This window comes from Engystomops pustulosus, chromosome 3, assembly GCF_040894005.1.
Source record: "Engystomops pustulosus chromosome 3, aEngPut4.maternal, whole genome shotgun sequence".
In the NCBI taxonomy this organism is placed as follows: Eukaryota; Metazoa; Chordata; class Amphibia; order Anura; family Leptodactylidae; genus Engystomops; species Engystomops pustulosus.
In genome coordinates, this window is record NC_092413.1 from 176,682,137 (window position 1) to 176,702,627 (window position 20,491).

The 20,491-nt window shown below is 37.4% G+C and overlaps 1 protein-coding gene across 2 annotated transcripts in view; it reads right to left on the reverse strand.

The window, feature by feature from the left end:
* PLOD2 (procollagen-lysine,2-oxoglutarate 5-dioxygenase 2) overlaps nucleotides 1-20,491 on the reverse strand; it is a 75,363-nt gene that overhangs the window by 33,827 nt on the left and 21,045 nt on the right. For both annotated transcript variants that reach the window (XM_072143083.1, XM_072143084.1), the window contains exons 2-5: nucleotides 18,567-18,658; nucleotides 13,268-13,404; nucleotides 3,272-3,435; nucleotides 1,400-1,512 (exon numbers count right to left, since the gene is read on the reverse strand). In XM_072143083.1, the coding sequence (XP_071999184.1) occupies nucleotides 1,400-1,512; nucleotides 3,272-3,435; nucleotides 13,268-13,404; nucleotides 18,567-18,658 (506 nt within the window). The remainder of the gene's footprint in view (nucleotides 1-1,399; nucleotides 1,513-3,271; nucleotides 3,436-13,267; nucleotides 13,405-18,566; nucleotides 18,659-20,491) is intronic.

Here is a 20,491-nt window from a genome sequence, read left to right on the forward strand (position 1 = left end):
CCGTGACACTGCAGTGTGAGATAAGTGAATCTATTCATGAGAAAAATCTGTCCTACCCGACCCAAAACTCAGAAGATTTATGGTCGGATACCAGGGCAACCAAAATTGTATACATCAGTACTGATAGAGAAAGGTTGAAATTATATCTGTTAAATGCTGTATTTTTGTTAATAGCAGTTAATTAGAGAATGTGTTATTTTTTATCCTGAGTATATGTAAGAATCTTGACTTTGTGGGAATACCCCTTTAAGCCATCTTACAGAAGAGGTAAGCAAAACACCATATGCCGAACCTCAAGGTAGAAAAGAGAGTCATGATTTGGCAGCACTTACAGAAAAAGACAGCTCATTTCTATTACATAGTTTAGCTAATTTTGCCTCATCCTGTTAAACTCAGACAGAAAGCATAGACATATTTATTCCTGACTTCTCATTCACTTTTACATGAAAAGAAACTGGTGTCAAATTTAACATAATTTGATGTGCAGATGGGCTTCCCAATGGTACACTGGCCAGAGTACAAAGGATGTGATGGAGGGCTGTTTACGTCTGAGAACTTGTGAATGTGTTGGATATGGGCCATTTTGAGAAGAAAACTCCAATTACACATTGTTTCTTCATAATTAATACAAAACATGAAGGTAGATGGGCATTTTGTATGCAGCAAAAGCTAGTAACAGCTTAGAAACGGTGCCTTTTTATGATACACACAGGCTCAACTTGCACTTATTGTTAGAATATTTGAAAAATGGATTCTATACTTAATAGAACTCAATAAATGATCAAATGAAATTTGAAACAACTAAACTTCCAAGAATATGGCCAATCAGCTGCCAGTGGAACCAGAACAACGGAGTGGGTGAAACTGGAAGTTGAGTTGCAGCACGTGGCATGGACACTACACAGTGGACAGAGAGCCTATTTCCAAATCTGTCCACATTATTAGAGTGCACAAATAACACAATGCCCAAGGGTTAAATTAATTTTATGAGGTAACATATGCAGCATGGAAAAAATGTAGCATCGAAAAGCAGTGCCATAACTGCCAGGCCTGGATTTTATTGGGACTTCAGCCCCCATAATATCCCTGGCACATAATGCTGATTGGTTGCTTTTAAAGTCAGGGTTTAATTGGGTAAGTTTGGAATGGTTGAGAAGAAAAGTTGATATGTGTATAGTCTTACTAGTACTATTGTCTCTTTAAAAGCAAACATTGGGCTGATGTGCCCTTGAGAGCAGTTAAGTTTGACAACCCTGATCTAGGGCCAAAATAGAATAGGTGATAATGACGATCTGTACTAACAATTAAGATGGAGAAATATGGAGAGATAATAGAGCACAAATTAACAATCCTTTTGCCAAAGTTTATGTAACAATATACAATGTATTTGATGCCTTACCCTTTGAAGCTGGTCAATGTAAATTTTGGTGTAAAAGAGTTGATCATCATCATTATCTTGCAATGTCCATTGCTGAGTAATTTGTTTTAGATTTGATAGATATCCAATAAATCCTGGAAACAGAGACACATAGGCACTCATTACATTCTATTTCAAGAAAATTTGTTACAAACAGTAGCGTTTACTAGTACTATAACTCTTAACAGCCTATTGGACCCTGCTAGAAGATATGCTAAGTACAGACCTGTAGGCCCTCATTAGACCTCCAAGATACTATCACCCCGCAAACACACTGGGGGGGTTCTGGCAGAGGTAATTAGAATATTTACATCTACCATTTAACTAATTCAAATGCTATGTGCCGGACTACAGAATAGCCAAAATGGTAGAGCAAAACATATAATCATTTTATTGGTTTTACATAAAAACTACTTTTTGTAACACTTCAAATATTCAAAGCTATATTCATGTGCAGAATACCTTGAATTGAATGGCAAATGACAAGTGTAAGGTCCATTTATGATATTTCTTAATATCTGGTAAACTCCATCAAAAAGTCAAATGAAGCATGATAAATAGAACTAGGCAGCTGTGAAAACCTCTGGCTCAGTCCAGAGTCCCAATGAAAAGGTCAGAGCAGACGAATTGCAGAGTATGCAATCCTACTACAAGGACATTGTTTAGAATTGGTCATATTCCAAACCTAGCTTAGCTCTTCCTCTTCCAAAGCGGTAATTTAAGGGGAACTTGATAATTTTAAAGTCTAGTTTTATTTTTCCACTAAATATAACAATGGTCAGTTTAAGTAAAGGTTAGCTATACGATGCTGCAATATCCTTTTCTTCCATCAGTTGAAGGAACCTTATGGACCTTTTGACAGAAAGCACACAAGGAAAGTGAAGAAAAACAAACAACTGTAGAGGGGAACATTCTGATGTATGGAAGCCCAGAAAAACAACACAAATTTTGTCTGGAAATACTAGGTAAACAAACATCACACATTGAGGAAAACAAAAGAAAAATTCTATTTTAAAATGATCTTAAATGCCAAGATCAACAGAAGGCCCTCTAAAAACATGCACAAATAGGATATGTTTCTTTTTAACTGATCCATCAATGTATAAACAGGAGACACTCAGATTTTAGTACCACAGTAATACTGAAAAACCCTTGATGGTTCATCGGTGCCACCTCACCTGGCGGAGTACCTTGATACCTTTCATTGAAACAAAGGGATGTATTTCATTTTATAGGTATGCCTTACGCCTGTGGATCTTCAAGAAAGTCAACATACATCATAGGTAAAATAAGATTAAGGGGAAACTGGAAAAATATGTCTGAAAAGGTTTATAAAGTGTCCTACATAATGTTATCTGGACTTGTTGGTTTATTACAGATCTCTGTTTAATAAATGTGGAAGGAGGCATAAAGCAATTTTAATGCAAATTCTTGTGCACTTTTATTAGTTTACTAATAAAACATATACTTGGCAAAAAAAATAAATAAATAAAATTTACAAGGGATGAGTGGACCCAATCTGGTTCAGATTTGGTGAACCTCGAAAAAAAAGGTTCCGTTCAAACAACTGAAGGAACCTGAATCCCACATACTGCTAAAACCCACGGGTCGGTCCTGCCACGTTCGCAGGTTTTAATCCTTTTACATGGCAATGGCGCCGTTTACATGCCAGCGGTGCATGTGCCTGTGCACCTGCGGCATTAAGTTTGATTGCAGGAGTTACCAAAGGAGTAAAGCGCAAAAACTGAAACAGTTTGTGTCCACTCATCCTTAATCAACACTCCAATCTTTTACAGCTAGTGCCATTCATGTTCATAAATACATTGGATACACAAATATATGCTGATTACTTGCCTCCTGAGTTAAGAAATCGTTTGCCGCTGCGCACCACAGGGTACTTGTCTGCTAACCTCTTGTCAGGCCATATCAATGCTTCTGCAGCAAACAAAACTTTATGGTTTGATTGCTGAAACTTTTTGAGTAATTCTTCTGGGCCTCCAGCAAAGATAACATCATAACTGCAAAAAAGCAAATGTAGACGGATATTAAAAATGATGTGGTTAAATATTAATAAAAAAATATGCAAGCAACACAAGCAGCAAATTTTCTGTGCTTTCCACTGTATTGAATTGTCAATTATGTTTCTAGGGCAAGGCTTCAAATAAAACCTTTAGTAGGTGGATGCTTAAAGCCAGGGACATCTAAAGTAAAATTGCTATGGTTAAGAGCAGCAGAATAATACAGCTTATCCACTGTAAAAGGTTGAACTCTGCCCTCCTAGCGGGACTGTCCAAAGGCAATTTTTCTTAAAATAGCTATGGTATTAAACTTTATCACTCTATTTTACTCTGTTTCGTTGACATCCCTTAGATTTTATTCTTATTTCTTTCCCAACTATCAAGGTAAAGTCTTTTTTTATTTTGAAAGATGACTGAAGCAGCCAACTGACGGGTGAAAGGTAACACATCATACAGAATGGGGTCACAGACACCGCAGTAAGCAGGATCCATATCACTCATGTGAAAATGTGATAGGATTTCAAACGCAAGACCATCAAATGCTTCTAAAAAGATTTATTTGTAGCATTTGAAGAAATTTAATAAAGATACCTACTTGTTCCCTAAAAACTTATGAAAATTAATATTATAGAAAATAGGAGCAGAATAGTAGAAAACCTGCTGAATATATGAAGAAAAACTTTGCTCATTCCACATGAGATAATGTTTGAATTGCAGATAAAAAAACAGACACAGTTTTTCCACACCAGTTGCTAAAAGTACAGAAGTCTATAAAAATTTCCACACCAGTGACATAAAACATGCTCAATAGAAAGAGCCAGACTGTGTGTGTGTGTTAATAGTACATGAAGGATTTCTCTAAATCTTGGATAAGAAAAGAGAGATCTCATTTTATTTTCTAGTTTAGACATTGATCGCAACAAGCATACTCCCCGCTTTCATAAACACTGCCCTCATTCCTGGCTCTGACTGTAGTTTATTATGTATATTAACTGATTGACTGGAGTCACACCCCTACCAATCACCAATTAAGGACCTATCCCAATGGTGGGGAACCAATGGTAGTTGTGCGAGAGACAGAATGCACAATGTCACTGAAGGCAAGCGGTCCCTGTTCCTGATCTTGAGCCTGGACCCCGTCTCTGTCCCACAACCTCGGCTGCCTCTGCAGGCTGGTCACACCTGTGGAACGACCTGGTGGCACCCTGCCACAGCAAGACCATCCCGCTTTGCAGCAGGCTCTGGTGAAAACCAGGTGCCACTTAGATTCCAGTCCATTCAAAAGCAGTGGGATTATTTAGATGCACTATAAAGGAATATTTGAAATCAACATGTAGGAGGTTATTGGAACCAGTCATGTATAAAACGACCTTCCGGATGCCAGGTTTCCTTTAATATCAAAGATGTGGGGCAAAACAGTTTTTCGGTGCAAATTTTGCTACAATTATATTGCTCCTGTGGGTCTCAAGGTGGGAAAGGAATAAACAAAACAAACCCTGCTTGGCTGAGCACCTTAAATTTGGCATCCTTCATTCGACAGCTTATTGATTAGATTCACTAAAATATCGCCCACACCTGTGCACCAACATTTAAATTCTGCTGGCAACATTTAAAGAATTACTAAGGGTGTTACAGAGACATACAATTATAATTCATTAGGATTGATGTTAATTGGATATGTATTTTGATTTTGGTCATTTGATGGTTTTTTTGCACATTGAGTTAATTACAACTTTTTTCAGGTCCAGTCAAGCTTTACACTTTTGTCATCTTTATATTTTACCAGGTTACACATGTTGTTGCTGTATTTACTATTGTATTATGGTCCAAAATAAAAAATGCACAAAAAAAATGTCCTTTCCTCACCTGTCATAGGTTACAGATTGGCAGAAAAATTGGTAGCTTTATAAAATAAAATTTTCACCAAAAAGGGAAAGGAACATTATAAGCAAAGTTCATTTGTTGAATAATCCATGGTCAAGGGCCAGAAGGGAGGAGTGGGACTCATCTTTATTGTATTCGTAGAGCCTTGCTAGAACCTAGAGTCTTGCACCTTCCTTCAGGTCCTGCACAAGGTATAATTCAATGAATAATGATAAATGCAGAGTTCTAATAGCTGCTCCAACCAAGTGTGTATTTGTGTTAAGAATAATCTATAAGACTTTGCATAACATATTGCTATACATGGCATGAAAGGAAGTGTTATGCTCTTAGCCTTGAGTTAACCTTGTGACTTACTACTATGCAGCAAGTGGTAGTTACTGGCACATCTGTATCTAATCAGAGGTTTATGTGCTGCACAGCTGCTCGCAGGTGGATCCTTCTACTTTTAAGACACTGATTTGCCTCCATGAAACTGTCATGAAGTGAGAAACAGCAGACTAAGGCCTCATGCACACAAGCGTACGCTGACCCAGGTAGAGAAGGGAGGGGGAATAAGCACTTCTCACCTCTCCCCTCTCTATGGTCATGGTGTGCTCACCGCACTGTGAGCAGGTGCCATAGATCCGAACAGTTGTGTTAAAAGGGGCCTAAGAAACTGCTTTTAGTATTCCGACAGTTACTGAAATACAACTATCTCACTGTCCAGATATGCAGCCTCCTGCTACCTGCCTTGTGCCATCCCCAGACAACATTACTAGTAAATTACCACTGTGCATGAAAGGCAGATTGTTCCTCCAGCCGCAGACACGTGGGCTGTACAATGCTAGTCCACTCTGAAAGATTTACTTTCTATTAGCATAGCCACTTCTTTAGACAGGGTAATAATTTCCCAGCCTGTGAAGGAGGACATTATTTGTAGCCTCCTTTCTTCTACACAAAGTAACCAGTGGCTTGGATCCTGAAATCTCCAGGACAGCAGAAAATTGTAACCTTATGAGAAGCTGTCAGACAGTTCATAAGAATAACTAAATGAAAAAAAATGATGGTGCATTACATTGGAGCTCATACTCTGGAATTAGCTGCCAGTGATGGCAACTAGAACCAAAGTCATGGCTGGGAATAGCGCATAATGAATTGCACATATACAAAATACATACTTTTCCCACAAAAGAGACTCCTTGCAGTATCAGCCATTTACTGTTCATGCATTTTGCTAAAGCCAATGTGGTTGCAACCTGTAAATGTCACCCAGAATTAGTTCTTGATCAGCTTCTGATCCCAGAACTTGAACCCAAGTGCTTCAGGGCAACAATGGACCCCACAGTGCTGGATTATTATTTGTGCATCTTCCAAAAGGGTTGAAGGATCTTCCTAAGGAGTAGTTGTGATCAAGTAATTCAATATTATCAATATTACAACAGAGTTCGTCCTATTACATGTTGCTTTAAATTATAAATGAATAAAAGTAAAGGAAACATTTGTAATATAATTGTAATAGATAGTATGAGCATTCAGATGAATCTACATAAGACTTTATGATAAACAAAGCCTGATTGCAGCCCGAAAATTTTGGAACATTCAATGGGGTTGTGCCTCATAGGACTAGTGTCATACAGTAGATTAGCATATCCAATTTAAGACATTTCCTTATTCATTTAAATATAGTTGCCCATATAAGAGTCTATTGGGGACATTTATTAGAACTTGTATGGCAGTTTTCTGGTGTATAAGCCCTGTAATAAACTTAAATTAAGTGTCTATATTTCTTGCTTAGGTGTACAGAAGCAAAAAAAAAAAAAAGTCTGTACACTCTAATTTTTTATTTTCCCCCTACAAGCTGGTGTTAAATCATGCATTTTCTTAATGGTGCCATAACTTCATTTTTACAGAATGGCAGCTAGAGGGGTCCTGACTGTGGAGGAGTCTTTCAGTTGTCATCAGTAATATTAAACAGCTGTGGTCAACTGGAAAGTATTATACTCCCATCACAACTGCTTTTCATCATAGTCTAATGTGTCATTGCAATAGTGAAAACACCATATTACGAGGCTGTAGAGAGAGTCATTACGTATTGGTAATAAACCTCCATCCTCGGTTTCATCTACCATGCACTACACTGTCTCTGATCTCCTGTCATGTCAGCTATGTCCATTGCATACATTGATTATTATTAAGAGGCATTATTAATCAGTTCATGAAAACACAAAATCATCTTGCACTCCGAGATACAAGGTTACATTTCCTTTAATCTAGACATGTGCCATCTGGGTTTAGTTTATGTTCAATTTGTGTGCGCACATTAGAAACTACTTTTGTTTAGAGAAAGACTATTAAACCGGGAGGACATAAATCAATGAAGTGCTTTACCACACATCCCTGAAAGATAAGACTCTATTTTCCAGATATTCCTGTGCTCTTATACATTACATAATGTGTATACATATTACATTAAATCCATACACACACACATACAGAATACACCCTTAAAAAGTTTATGTTGAGCTTGTCTGTCCCAAAAATGGCACAATAATCTGTTAAAAGACTTGGTGAGGACAATTTTCAGTACACCCAACAATTTCATTGTTTTCCATTTGCTAAGAAGTTAATAAAAAAGAAACCATATTATATAATGGCCTATCCACCACCTTCTTACAGAAGATATCACATTCAAGCCGTGTAGGTTTCTTTAGAAGATGAAAGCCTAAAGTTCCATGTTCTAAAAACAGTAAGAAAAATCACCATGTATTTTTTATGTAATAATACAGACAAGTTCCCTATGCAACCACATGGAAACAGCGCTGTCTACAGTTTGAAATCTGTTCCTACCGGTTTTAATCCCTTATTGTGTTGTTAGGTTTCCTGAAAGTCATGCTTGGTGTTAAGGTGTCGTTTTCCTTTTCCCATCCAAAAATACTTATTTGCATATTGTCCTAACAGTAGTAATGGTAGTTTAAGACTAAAGTTGACATGATTTTACACCATAAATCAAACCAAGAGTTTGCATAGTATTATGGAATATGTGTTGCATCTTAGGGAAAGCTCACTTTCAGTAAACCCATGCCCCTCTCCTTCATTGTAAAAGGTCTAAAGGAGAGCAGCAGCAAACTTACCCCTCCATGCTCCTTCACTCGTCCGTGCTCGCATCCCCACTCCGTAGGGCATGCGAGCACCGGCACTCTTGGATTTAAAGGGCTAGCGCTCCTCTGATTGGCGCTGGCACTCCCAGGTTTCCTTAAGAGGCCAGCTGTTCTCAGGATTCCCTGCCGGATCTTTGAGCTCTTTTGCCATTGTGAAAGCTTTGCGTTCCCTTCATTGTTTTCTCTTCTGCCTGAATTCCTGTTGTGACCTTGGACCTGACCTCTGCATCTCTGCCGCCTGCCCTGACTCCGTGCCTGTTCCTGACCTTGAGCCTGGACTCAGTCTCTATCCTGCAACCTCGGCTGCCCCTGCAGGATGGTCACACCTGTGAATGACCTAGTGGCACCCTGCCACAGCAAGACCATCCCGCTTTGCAGCAGGCTCTGGTGAAAACCAGGTGCCACTTAGATTCTGGTCCCAGGTGTCGGCTAGTACCATATCCTTTTTACACAGTGACATTCAAAAGCAGTGGGATTATTTAGATGCACTATAAAGGCATATTTGAAAACAACATGTAGGAGGCCATTGGAACCCATCATGTAAAAATGACATTCCGGATGCCAGGTTTCCTTTAATATCAAAGACGTGGTACCAAACATATTAGAAAGTTTTTTTGGTGCAAATTTCGCTACAATTATAGTGCATATTTTAATTTTTATGTTCCCTTGATTTTTAGTTGACCACCATTTGGGAAACGTACTGTGCTTTAGGTGAAACACACGGGAAAACTATTAACAGTTCAGCCCTGTCAACTCTGGTGGGACTAGGCATCTCTAAGCTGTATTACTAGAGACAGACAAATCTGTGTTTAGACATGTATTCCAACATTACCCTTAACCCAGTGCAAATTTAGCCTTCAGCAGAAGACCTAAGAGACAGACTGGTTACTAGACATGTGACCAAAACGCCTATATGAAGGCCAATAAATGTAGAAGTAGTGTGTTTGTGTTGTATCTATGGCAAAAGAAATATGTGATTTTTCCACACTAATTCTTCAGGAGATAATAAAGAGAAAAGAAAAGGCAGATTGGTAGTAGTTACAGTACGTACGGCTGTACAGCGCTTTGAGGCCATAGAAGTGTATAGAAGCCATATATACGTCCCCTATACGTTCATGTGAATGTAGCCCAAGTACCACTAATGCTCCACCTACACCTCTTCCAATCACTATACCATGCAGACAACAGCCGATTGACCTTTATAAGGATAGGGTCAGCTGCATTTCCCTGAAAACAATACTGGACACATCGGCACTACATCACCTTCATTCTCAAGATCATTAGGTGTTCAAGAGCTCATATACCTACTGATTATATCTCATATTCAAAAGATAAGCAATAACATTCGAAAATAGAATAACCCCTGTGAGAAGGTGCCAGGATTGTCAAGAAGGAATTTTTCATAGACGACAAAACAAAGAGTGTCTATTTACTTATAGTTTTAGGGAGCCCCTATGGCATGTGGGATAGGAGGACCATGTTATAATGTGATAACAGATATTTCTACAGTTTTCCCACTGGTGTTTGTTTTACTTCTACTGCACTTATCAGTGTATGGCATCTGCAATAATGAGTCAAATATCCCAGGAATGCATCTCCACACTAGGAAAACTAAACAAAGCTGCTCATCGGCAGATGGGCGCATTCAGTGTATGTGAAAAAGAAGGCTTCAGAATTAAGAAGAAGAATCTAGGAGAACTATCCCTGGAAATTGCCTTGATACTATAAATATGGTAGCTTTATAACACATTCAGATGAAATGCAATGAACCACACACAGCTAATCCTAAAGGCAGTTTACAAATATTGTGTGATATCAACTATTGTCAGTAGTGGAAGTAATGTTGGTAGTGTCAGTGCTGTCATCTGTATAGAGCTCATTGTACATGGAGGGGGAGGAGATAAGCTGTGACATGTATTGTGAGTAATGATGGGTCAGTGTTATCTATATAGAGATCATTGTAAAGGGAGAGGGAGGAGATAAGCTGTGACATCATCTATTGTCAGTAGTGATGTAATGATGGGTCAGTGTTATCTATATAGAGATCATTACACTGGGAGGGGGAGGAGATAAGCTGTGACATCATCTATTGTCAGTAGTGATGTAATGATGGGTCAATGTTATGTATATAGAGGGCATTGTACAGGGATGGGGAGGAGATAAGCTGTGACATCATCTATTGTCAGTAGTGATGTAATGATGGGTCAATGTTATGTATATAGAGGGCATTGTACAGGGATGGGGAGGAGATAAGCTGTGACATCATCTATTGTCAGTAGTGATGTAATGATGGGTCAGTATTGTTATCTATATAGAGGTCATTGTACAGGGAGGGGAGGAAATAAACTGTGACATCATCTATTGTCAGTAGTGCAAGTAAGGACAGAGCTATAATCCTATTGGTCCTTTCCTTGGTGTATTAGCAGCAGCTGCCTCATTTATAACAGATACAATCCATTATGAGGTTTAGTGGCTAGAGTGAAAATTGTGGCATATAATATATTTTATGAGAGATAAATAGAGATGTGGAGAAAATGAATTATCAAAAATTCCCAAAAGTAGGTAACATTAAAACTTTTTAAAAAAAATTTAAAGGCTATTTGCTATTTACTTATGGAGGTACTAAAGATTTCTTGCAAAAGATACCAAATAATCACTTAAGAATATTTCATAACAACCACAAATGGCAAAAATGTGAATACTATATAACCAACACTTTTACTTCGTGCATTAAAGCAAATGAGTATAGTTAAAATCTAGGACTTTAAAGATGACATATGTATGCTGCATTTCCATAAATCAAAGAGATTTTGTAAAGCTACAGGTATATTGACAGTGGGGCCCTTGGAATTTCCTTTGTATGTTTGTTAAGTGGAAACAATAACAAGATCAGAAGTGACTACTATTGATATAAGACACATTTTGCTGTTGGAAATCCTCAAGGGTACATATGAAAACAGAAAAACTTGTATGGAGCAATAAAAGACCCCCTTTGTAGCACATTACTATGCTCTGTCATCTAGCAAACAGCATGTCCTGCCATTCTATGATTTCACTAAAACATTCAAGAAACTACCAAAGCAAAATCCTAGGTCAAAAAGCCTTAAATTTTCTGTTATTTAGATTAATGAACTTAAATGTTATGGCTACAAGTCTATGTGCCTGAATCTCTCGAAACACTGGAAATTTATAAGAAGAATGTCAAAATAACACATTCTCTAATTCAATGTTATTTAAAAAAAAACAGCATTTCACAGATATAATTCCAACCTGTCTATCAATCATGAATCATGTTTTATATTTTGATTGTTCTTCACAACCACCGTAAAGTCAAGCATGACCAAAGCGTGTAAGGGTCTTCCCCTTATGGATTGGATCCCCCGTGCCGCTTACCGAGGTCCCCGAAGTCTGCCAAGTGCCCGTGGCTGCCCGTTCTCCCCGGCAGTCAGACCCCTTCCAGGTCTGAATGTAAACTGTCTGCGCATGTGTCTGCATGCTCAAAAAGTTTACACTGCTCTACAATGAATAAGTATCGTAAAGCAGTGTATTGAACTTGAACCACCGATCATTTATTGCTACGTCCGTGACAATCTGCATAATAAAATAGAATCCTTATTGGACCCGCTAAGTGAACCCCGTAAAAAACTACTTTAAAAAACTCTCAGAAAAAAGATAACTTTTAGTTTAGAGCATTTATAAATGCTCTAAAATGGGGAAAAAAAGTTACACACTCGAAAATAAGACCACTATAAAGAACAACGCTTCTTGCCAAATATAAGCCCTTAACCAGATTTGTCAGCTGAGAAATAAAAAAGTTATGCATATGAAAGGCGATGATGATAAAATTAACATTTTTACCAAATCACTTTTTATTCAGTAAAATTTGGAAAAAAAGTAAAAAAAAAAAAATCTATATAAATTAGGTAGTTTTCATAATGGGGTAATTTACGAGTCTAGCTATTATTTAGGCCTCTCAACATCAGTTACAAGTTGAGCAGGTCCCTCTAAATACTGAGCCTCATAACATTCTAGTAAAATATGTGGAATCTTAAAAAACCATGGCAGCATAAGTATAAAAAGTAGAGAATTCAAAATTTTCATTATTTCATCATTTTTTTTCATACGTTTTTTTCACAACTAAACACAAAATGTTTAAACTAATTTGAAGTACAATGTGTCACGAGAAAACAAATTAAAATCCCCTGGATATCTTATATTGTTCCAAAGCTATAAGCACTTATAGTGACACAGAGCAGATTTGAAAAATGGAACCACATCCGAAGGGGTTAATAAGTAAAACTGGCCTAAATTATCTCTGTAAAATTATGTACTTTTGGGGGACTCTAAATAATAATTAAAATGTCCATCTAAAAAAAAAAAATTTGATCTTCTTTAATGTCAAAGCATTGGCCATCATCCTCATGACCTGTATGCTGAAGTATAACCTATGTAGTGTATATATGGAACAAAAAGTGTAGAACTATCTTTTTGTTTTGGGAAGGATGTAGAGAATGTGAATAGTTATTTTGGGTGTGGGTGTGTAGGATTAAAATGTTCATTTTTAATTTGTAAATTTTCACTGTTTCGCAATAAAAGGAAAAAAGAAGAATTCTGCTATTACATGACCATCCCCAGTGATTTCTGGACTGAAAATACATTTTTTTTGTACAGAAATATCCTGTGAAAAAACAGAAGGATGTAATAAAATATAAATCAAACGCATTTTTTGTGATTATCATCCAAATGAACTTAAATGACTTTTCAATGTACAGACTCTCTAAACCCAAAATAATTCCCCAGTAAATGATTACCTGTCTGTGAAAAGAACAATGAGATCTTCTTGGTCAGCAATGGATTCCAAAGCCTCCTTTAGAAGTCGGACTTTCTGACCCCCGCCTATTGAATTTGCCACATCTCCACCCTTCCAGTCCAAACCTTTGCCAAGAACCTACAGAAAGCATTAAGATAAGAAACATATTATTCATTTTGTTTAACTCAAAGTTCATGACTACTTTTCATACTTTTCATTAGAGCCAAACCACAATTAAACCCATATTTTTATATAGATCTCATTAACCCCTTAGTGGCCATCTGTTTTGGGCCAAGCTGTCCAAGCAGATTGTCTTTTGTAATCCTTCCAAAAGCCATTACTCAAATGTTGGGTCTCCATAGTGGTTTAAAGCTTGTTTCTTTGTTGTGGTGTGGGTAAAAAAAAATTCAAAGGCCACCATTTTGGGGTGTATGTATTTTTTATGAACTTTTATTAACCCTTGGTTTGGAGGAAACTGGGGGAAAAGACAATTCTGATGCTTTTTGTAATTTGTTTTAAATGAAGTCTTCACCTTGCAGATATAAATAACTTGCTAACTTGTTTATGTAGATCATTACAATTCTGAAAACACAACGTTTTTCATATGTATTTTTTCCAATTTTTTAGTTGTGCGTGAATTTTAAAATTGTATTACATTTTTTTTAACAGGTATTATTATACAATAATCAAATGATGTTGAATGAATCAAATGACTACTCTTGTAGTGTAGTGTATAGTGCATGCAGTATACTGACATGTAGCCTAGTATGATTTTCCTTTTAGGCCCTGCCAGAGGAAGAGCCTAAGGGCAAACCTGGGGTTCATTAAGCCTGTAGCCTTAACAAATTCTAGCCCCCCTAGGGTACTTAAACCCTAAAAGTCAGATCCCTTATACAATTTATCGTAATACTACAGTATTGCAGTATATTGTAAGACCGCCACTTTTTATTTTTCATTCCCCACCTTCAAAAAGCTTTTTTCCAATGTAAAGAGCTGTAGTAGGGCTTTTTTCTGCGTTACAAATTGTACTTCACAGTATTTATTATTCCATGCCGTGTACTGGGAAGCAGGAAAAAAATTCAAAATGCAGTGAAATTGTTGAAAAAATGCATTTGCGCCATGTTCTTGTGGGCTTGGATTTTATGGATTTCATTGTGCAACCCAAATGACATTTCTACTTTATTCTTTGGGTCAGTATGATCTCGGGACTTATAGCTTTTTCATACTTCAGTTTATGGAGATGTGTTTGGAGCTATTGAAGACGAGATGATGTTTTCCATGCTAACATTTTGTGGACTGCTTCGCCTTTTGATAAAGGGGCATTTTGGACTTTGGGCAATATTTTTGATTATGTGCTTATTATATTTTGATAGATCAGACATTTTGGGATGCAACAATTTTTTTTTTTTAATTACTATTTTTCTGACCCCCTAGGTTGGCTGATTGATCCTACCATATACTGCCCTACTATATGGGGATTTTACTGCTCATGCATTAAAATGTGCCACTGGCACATCGCCAGACACGAAACTGTATAGCATCTGATCATTCATTACAAAGACCCGAGGCTGTCATAGCAGCAGATAGTCGCTCTCCAATGACATCATGGGGAGTGAGGATCAGAGCGAAGATGGTGGTGCCCAAGCGTCCAGGCTTTTTTCCGATTGTGGGGGCTACCAGTGGGTGTTTGCTGCAATATGCAGCAAACACTCATCTTGTATGGAGAGGGCTCAGACCATGAACATCCATGGCAGAAATGGGACTTATAGATACATCACAGGTTGTTAAGGGGTGATGTCATGAAGGACACCGACCAGATACAGGATAGTGGCCCCATTGCAGCACCGACATTTAAGTGGCCATTAAGCGGAGTTATCATTGTTGCTGTTAGCTGCATAGTGCAGTTGATACTTGCTACATAAGCAGTGGGCCCCTGAGCCTGATTTATGCAGCCTTAACTGACGTACAGGTAAATCACATAAAAAATCTAGTCAGTAGGAGTCAGTAGGCATGTATTGTTCAAGGGGTAATATCAGAAAAAAAAAAAAAAAAAACACAACATCATTTAAGTGAAAGGGCTGGCTTTTTGTAACAGAAAAAAAGTATTTTACTCCATATGGGTATGAAGCCCAGTTTTTAGCATAAGTGTACAATAATGGACATTGGAAAGCTAGAGGAAGTACAAAGACACAAAACCAAAATTTTCATTTAAAAAGGTAAGAAGATTACAATTAAGAAGACAAGTTATTAAAACTTAAAAGTGTAACCCAAAATAAAAAAAAGATTGTTGGAGAGGTTGATGAAATGGACATTATGGATATCAATGCAGTACATTATTATTTTGATGGACTCCTAAAACATGGGTCCTTCTTTTTATAGTGATGTCACTGAGGTTATTTGGATAGACCCTGTGATTTTAGATATCATCAATGTTTGTAAGAACCTACTGCATGTCAGGGATTGGTAGATTGCCATAGCACAAAAATAATGGTTGTTCAACGAACCTCTCAGAGTTAATTATTCCTTCACAGTATTTATTGGAAACGGCCATTGGACTTGCCCCTTACATTCTAGTTTACCATATTTGCATTGGGTTGCATAAATTTAAAATCGGCACACGTCCAAGTTAACAGCTGCAGACAATCCCCTAGAATACTTATTCTTGTGTTCATTGGAAATGCAGATTTTAAGGACAAAAATTCATGGTTAAAAGAGCATGCTCTTATGTAGCCCAAGGATAAGTCATCAACATTTAGATAAATCCTTTAGAATTCTATTTTTACATTCCGAGGATCAGGGAGGATGATATAGAAGAAATCTGTTGAGTTAAGTACAGGAAATCAAAGCATATGGTTTCTGAAATATCCTGATTTCTAACTAGAAAGTGCTAACCTTATGTGGCCCTAATATCTGCATTTATGTTCCTGTAATATTTGTTCAATGAGAGGATTCACAATGTCTGAACTTTAAGCATTGTTTTGCTAACTATTGTAACCGGCAATATATTACAGAAACTCAGGTCTAATCAAAGTGTTTTCAGACTCTGCCTCTGGATGAATCCGGCTGGCCACCAGATGATGCACCGATCAGGGAAACTAGCACAATAAAGCCTCATGTACACAACAGTTTTGGCAACCATGAACTGGCTGCACAAACTGCAGCAAGCTCATGGCCGCCATTGACTTACATTATAAATGGTCACAAAGTAGCGAGCACAAAGTGAGTCCCCACACTGTGACCACGCTGTCAGTATCTTCCAACATCCCCTACGGGTGTCACGTGATTGTGTCACCAGGCTTATGATCCGCAAATCAGAACACATATGACACACTGGGGGACACGCATCTTACTTTTTTTAATTTGGTGTATAATTGAATCTTTTTTCTTGTGATACATAATTTGTTTTTCCTAAATTGTCAGGTGCAACTTTTTTGGACACACGCCATGTGAAGGGGCTATGTACAGAAATGGACACTACTGTAAATTATGGTTTTGAGGCCATGACCTGCATTTTTAAGCACTGTAGTCCCACCCCAGAAAGCATATAAGGGTGCATAATGTCTATGATGCATTTTACATGTTACCATGCGTTTGGCTGGTTTGAAAGAGTTTCTCTCCACTGTTGGAAGTGAAGGCACCTGTGTTAACATTTTCACAGCTGCTTACACTTACATTTTCTAACCATGCAAATACTTGGTAACATGTAAAAACATGTGTTTCTGCAATGCGTTTAAAAACGCATCTCAAACGCCACGTGTGACCGCACCCTTAGAAGTAACCAATACATTTCAATAATATGTGACTGCAAAAATGTACAAATCAAAAGAAAAAACTGCCCAAACTTTCCATGCCCAGCAGCTTTATGTGCAAAATTTTAAACATGTAAAGCATGTTGAAAATTTACATATTAAAACAGGGTCCATGAATGAAAAAATCCTCTCTCTACACCTGCCCTGGACCAGGTGCAAATTAGCGCCTAAAAAGTAGCAAAGATAGAGAAATAAAAAGATAGATAAGTGAAACGTTGCACAGAACATCTAGAAAATAAAGACTCCTCACTCCAGTCCACTCAGGTGAGCAATCTGTCTAGACCCATAAACAGTGATCACTTATGGTCCTGAACAAAACACCCCTGAAGAAGCCACAAGGCATAGTGGCGGAATGCGTGGGAAGCTTGCCCCCTCCTGACACCCGGTGATATTTTTCATTTCTTGATATGTTACATGCTATTAGACTGCTGGTATTGTACCATAGCTCCGGAAGATTAGGAGCCAGTTTACATTTACGGGTTAAGTAGGAATAGGGAGAATAGCAACCACTGCTTATTTTGCACAGTATTGTTTGGCTGCTATAGCTACCAGTGCTTATTCATGCATTGATATTCCTGGTAGCTACTCAGAATCTGATGCACATGATTGTGCTTTTAAATGTTTTTTAAAACGTTTGGCTAATATTGTTATATGAACTACCAATAAAGATACATTTATTAACTGTTTATTTATTATAATATTATTTTAGTACCTATAACACGTCACACTTTTTTGGTCCTGTATGGTATGCTGTTTTGACATGTGGTACTATTTGTGGCCAACTGTTGTTCTTTGGTGCACTTGAGAAACAACAGAAAAAGACACAGGGGCAGATTTATCAAGCGGTCTGAAAGTCAGAATATTTCTAGTTGCCCATGGCAACCAATCACAGCTCAGCTTTTTTTTTAGCAGTACTCATGATTATTTTTAAGGGGAGCTGTGATTGGTTGCCATGGGCAACTAGAAATATTCTGACTTTCAGACAGCTTGATAAATCTGCCCCACAGTGTAGAGTTGCAGAAAAGCAAATATTTGCTAAATAGAAAGAAAAAAAACAAGCAGAAATAAAAATACATTTCCCCCACTGTGTTTCAAATGTATATTTCGCAGCCAAATAGACTTCTATGGTGGACAGAGCTACCAACACAGTCAAGGTTTAAGGTTTGAGGGTTAAATATCCAATACTTTGTCATAGCAGAGACATAAACATACTTACAGATAAGAAGAAGTAAAGTGGTAATTGGTGTATCAGAGAGAGATAGTAATCCATGCTTTTACTCATTGCCATTACAGGGGCTACTCTGGCAAATTTATGGTTTAGAAATCACTATTGTGGGATATTATGAAATTGAAGGTTAGAAAGATCTATGGAAACACTGAGTCATCTAGATATAGTTTTGAGTAATACTTATGTCTGAAATATTAAAGCTTTAATATAAAAATCACATGTTCTACGATGGAAATAGTATCCAAGTAAAATACATGCTGTACCTTCACAGTGTAGTCAAAGTGCTTTGCAGATTGCATAAAACGAAGAAAGCCATCTGTCTCTCGTGTTGCAACAGTCAGCACCAATAATTTATCTAAAAATAAACAAAAACCGTTACATTTTAAAACAGAAATCCATGAAATAAAACACAACAGCGCATATAGTAAACAGAAGACATCCAAAATATATACAAAAAATGCTTACGATTATATTATATACACATACATACATACACACACATTAGTATACTTTGTTAGCATCATTAATTTCAAAAATCATTTTCCAGCTCCTTTTGAAGAATTTCAACAGTGGTTGGGAAAGTAAAAGAAAAAAATAAGCTAAAAAAAGGCACAGAATTTTTTTTTTTTTTTAAATGGCACACATTTTTGTAAAAGGGACCTTTTGAGGGTCACGAGATGTCAATTATTAACAAAACCGCCGATTATTTTCTTACTAGGAATGAAGTATTTGGATAGTACATATTTTGAGTCTAGTCAGTTTCAGATCAGTGGCTGCATTTATAGACATGGAACAGAGAAAGACCAGAGCGCTTCTGTTGACAAGTGTTATACAAACACTAGGCCTTCTGTAGTAATCTGGTGTGGTACTGGATTTAGTATTTATTCAAACGGGTTTTGCCATAATTATTCCACAATTGCTGCATAACACTATCCTTTTCACCTAAAAGCTTTAGGTGCTCCTATACATACAAGTAAAAGTTACCCTAATGGAATAATTAAACTGGCTCTCCTTAAACTATTATTTCTAAGAACAGAAGAATCTGGCATGCTGAATTTCCTTGTCCCCGATCCATTTGCAAGTGAGACAAGCTGAGGCATTGAACAGCCATGTACTCTCCACTTCCCAATGTGAAGAAGCACATGGTTGATAGAACCAAGTGTGTATATGCAGGAGTACTCAGGAGGAAAAGTTTACTTTGCAAAAAAAAAAAAGTTTTCTATAAAAACGTGCTATCCAGACTTAAAAAAAAAAAAAAAGAAGTGCCCCCCTCTCAATAGCCAACATATTCCCAGTATCATGACAGTTGCCAATATATTCACAGTGCCCCCCCCCCCTTAGTAGTTAACATATTCACAGCACCCCTACAGCAGACAACGGTCAGTGCCCCCCTCTGTAGCCAAAGTAGTCAAAATGCCCCCCACAGTATCCAACACATTCAATCTAAACTCCACCTGGTATTAACCATTACACTTGAGGTGGTACACGGAGACACTGAGCTCATTTGGTGATACGCAGCCCACCAGAAGTTGTCTTAAGTCTGGAATGCTTCCTGGAACATGAAGATTCCACATAGATTCTTATGAATACAGTCAGCAATATCTTCACTGTATGTAGGAAGATCACACCCTAAAGATTCCCACACAGCAAGATTAGGAAGTAGATGAGCCTCTCAATCTCTGTTTTGCTTCCTTCTCATAGACAGGTGTCTATGTGGAAAAATTGAAGCATGCCATAAGCCGCTTTGGCTCTTGTATAAGGTATACTTAAGCTCCCAAAGCTCTAGTGGTTTTATATTTATAGATTTTAAAAACATAATAATATGGTTCATGGCATTCCGTTATATATAAATGTATGGATACTCACAAGCATATGTCACTGCACCTTCATTAAAACATACTATGAAAACCCACACTGACCAAATCCATTATTTCAGAGAAATTATGGGTTGATTTTTGGGCACACTTCTAATTTTATAGAAGAATCCATAAATTATAACTTAACATGCCCTTAACTGATTTTTGAAAGAATATAGAACAGAATTCTGGATTGGAGAGTTGTCTCTTCGATGTAAATTATAGGAGTATAGAAAAAAGGTAAGCAGGCAATACAAAAACAAAAAAGCTAAATTTTCCACTTGCATACACCATGCAAAAAAGTTTGGGCAAATGTGGCAAAAATGCTGCAA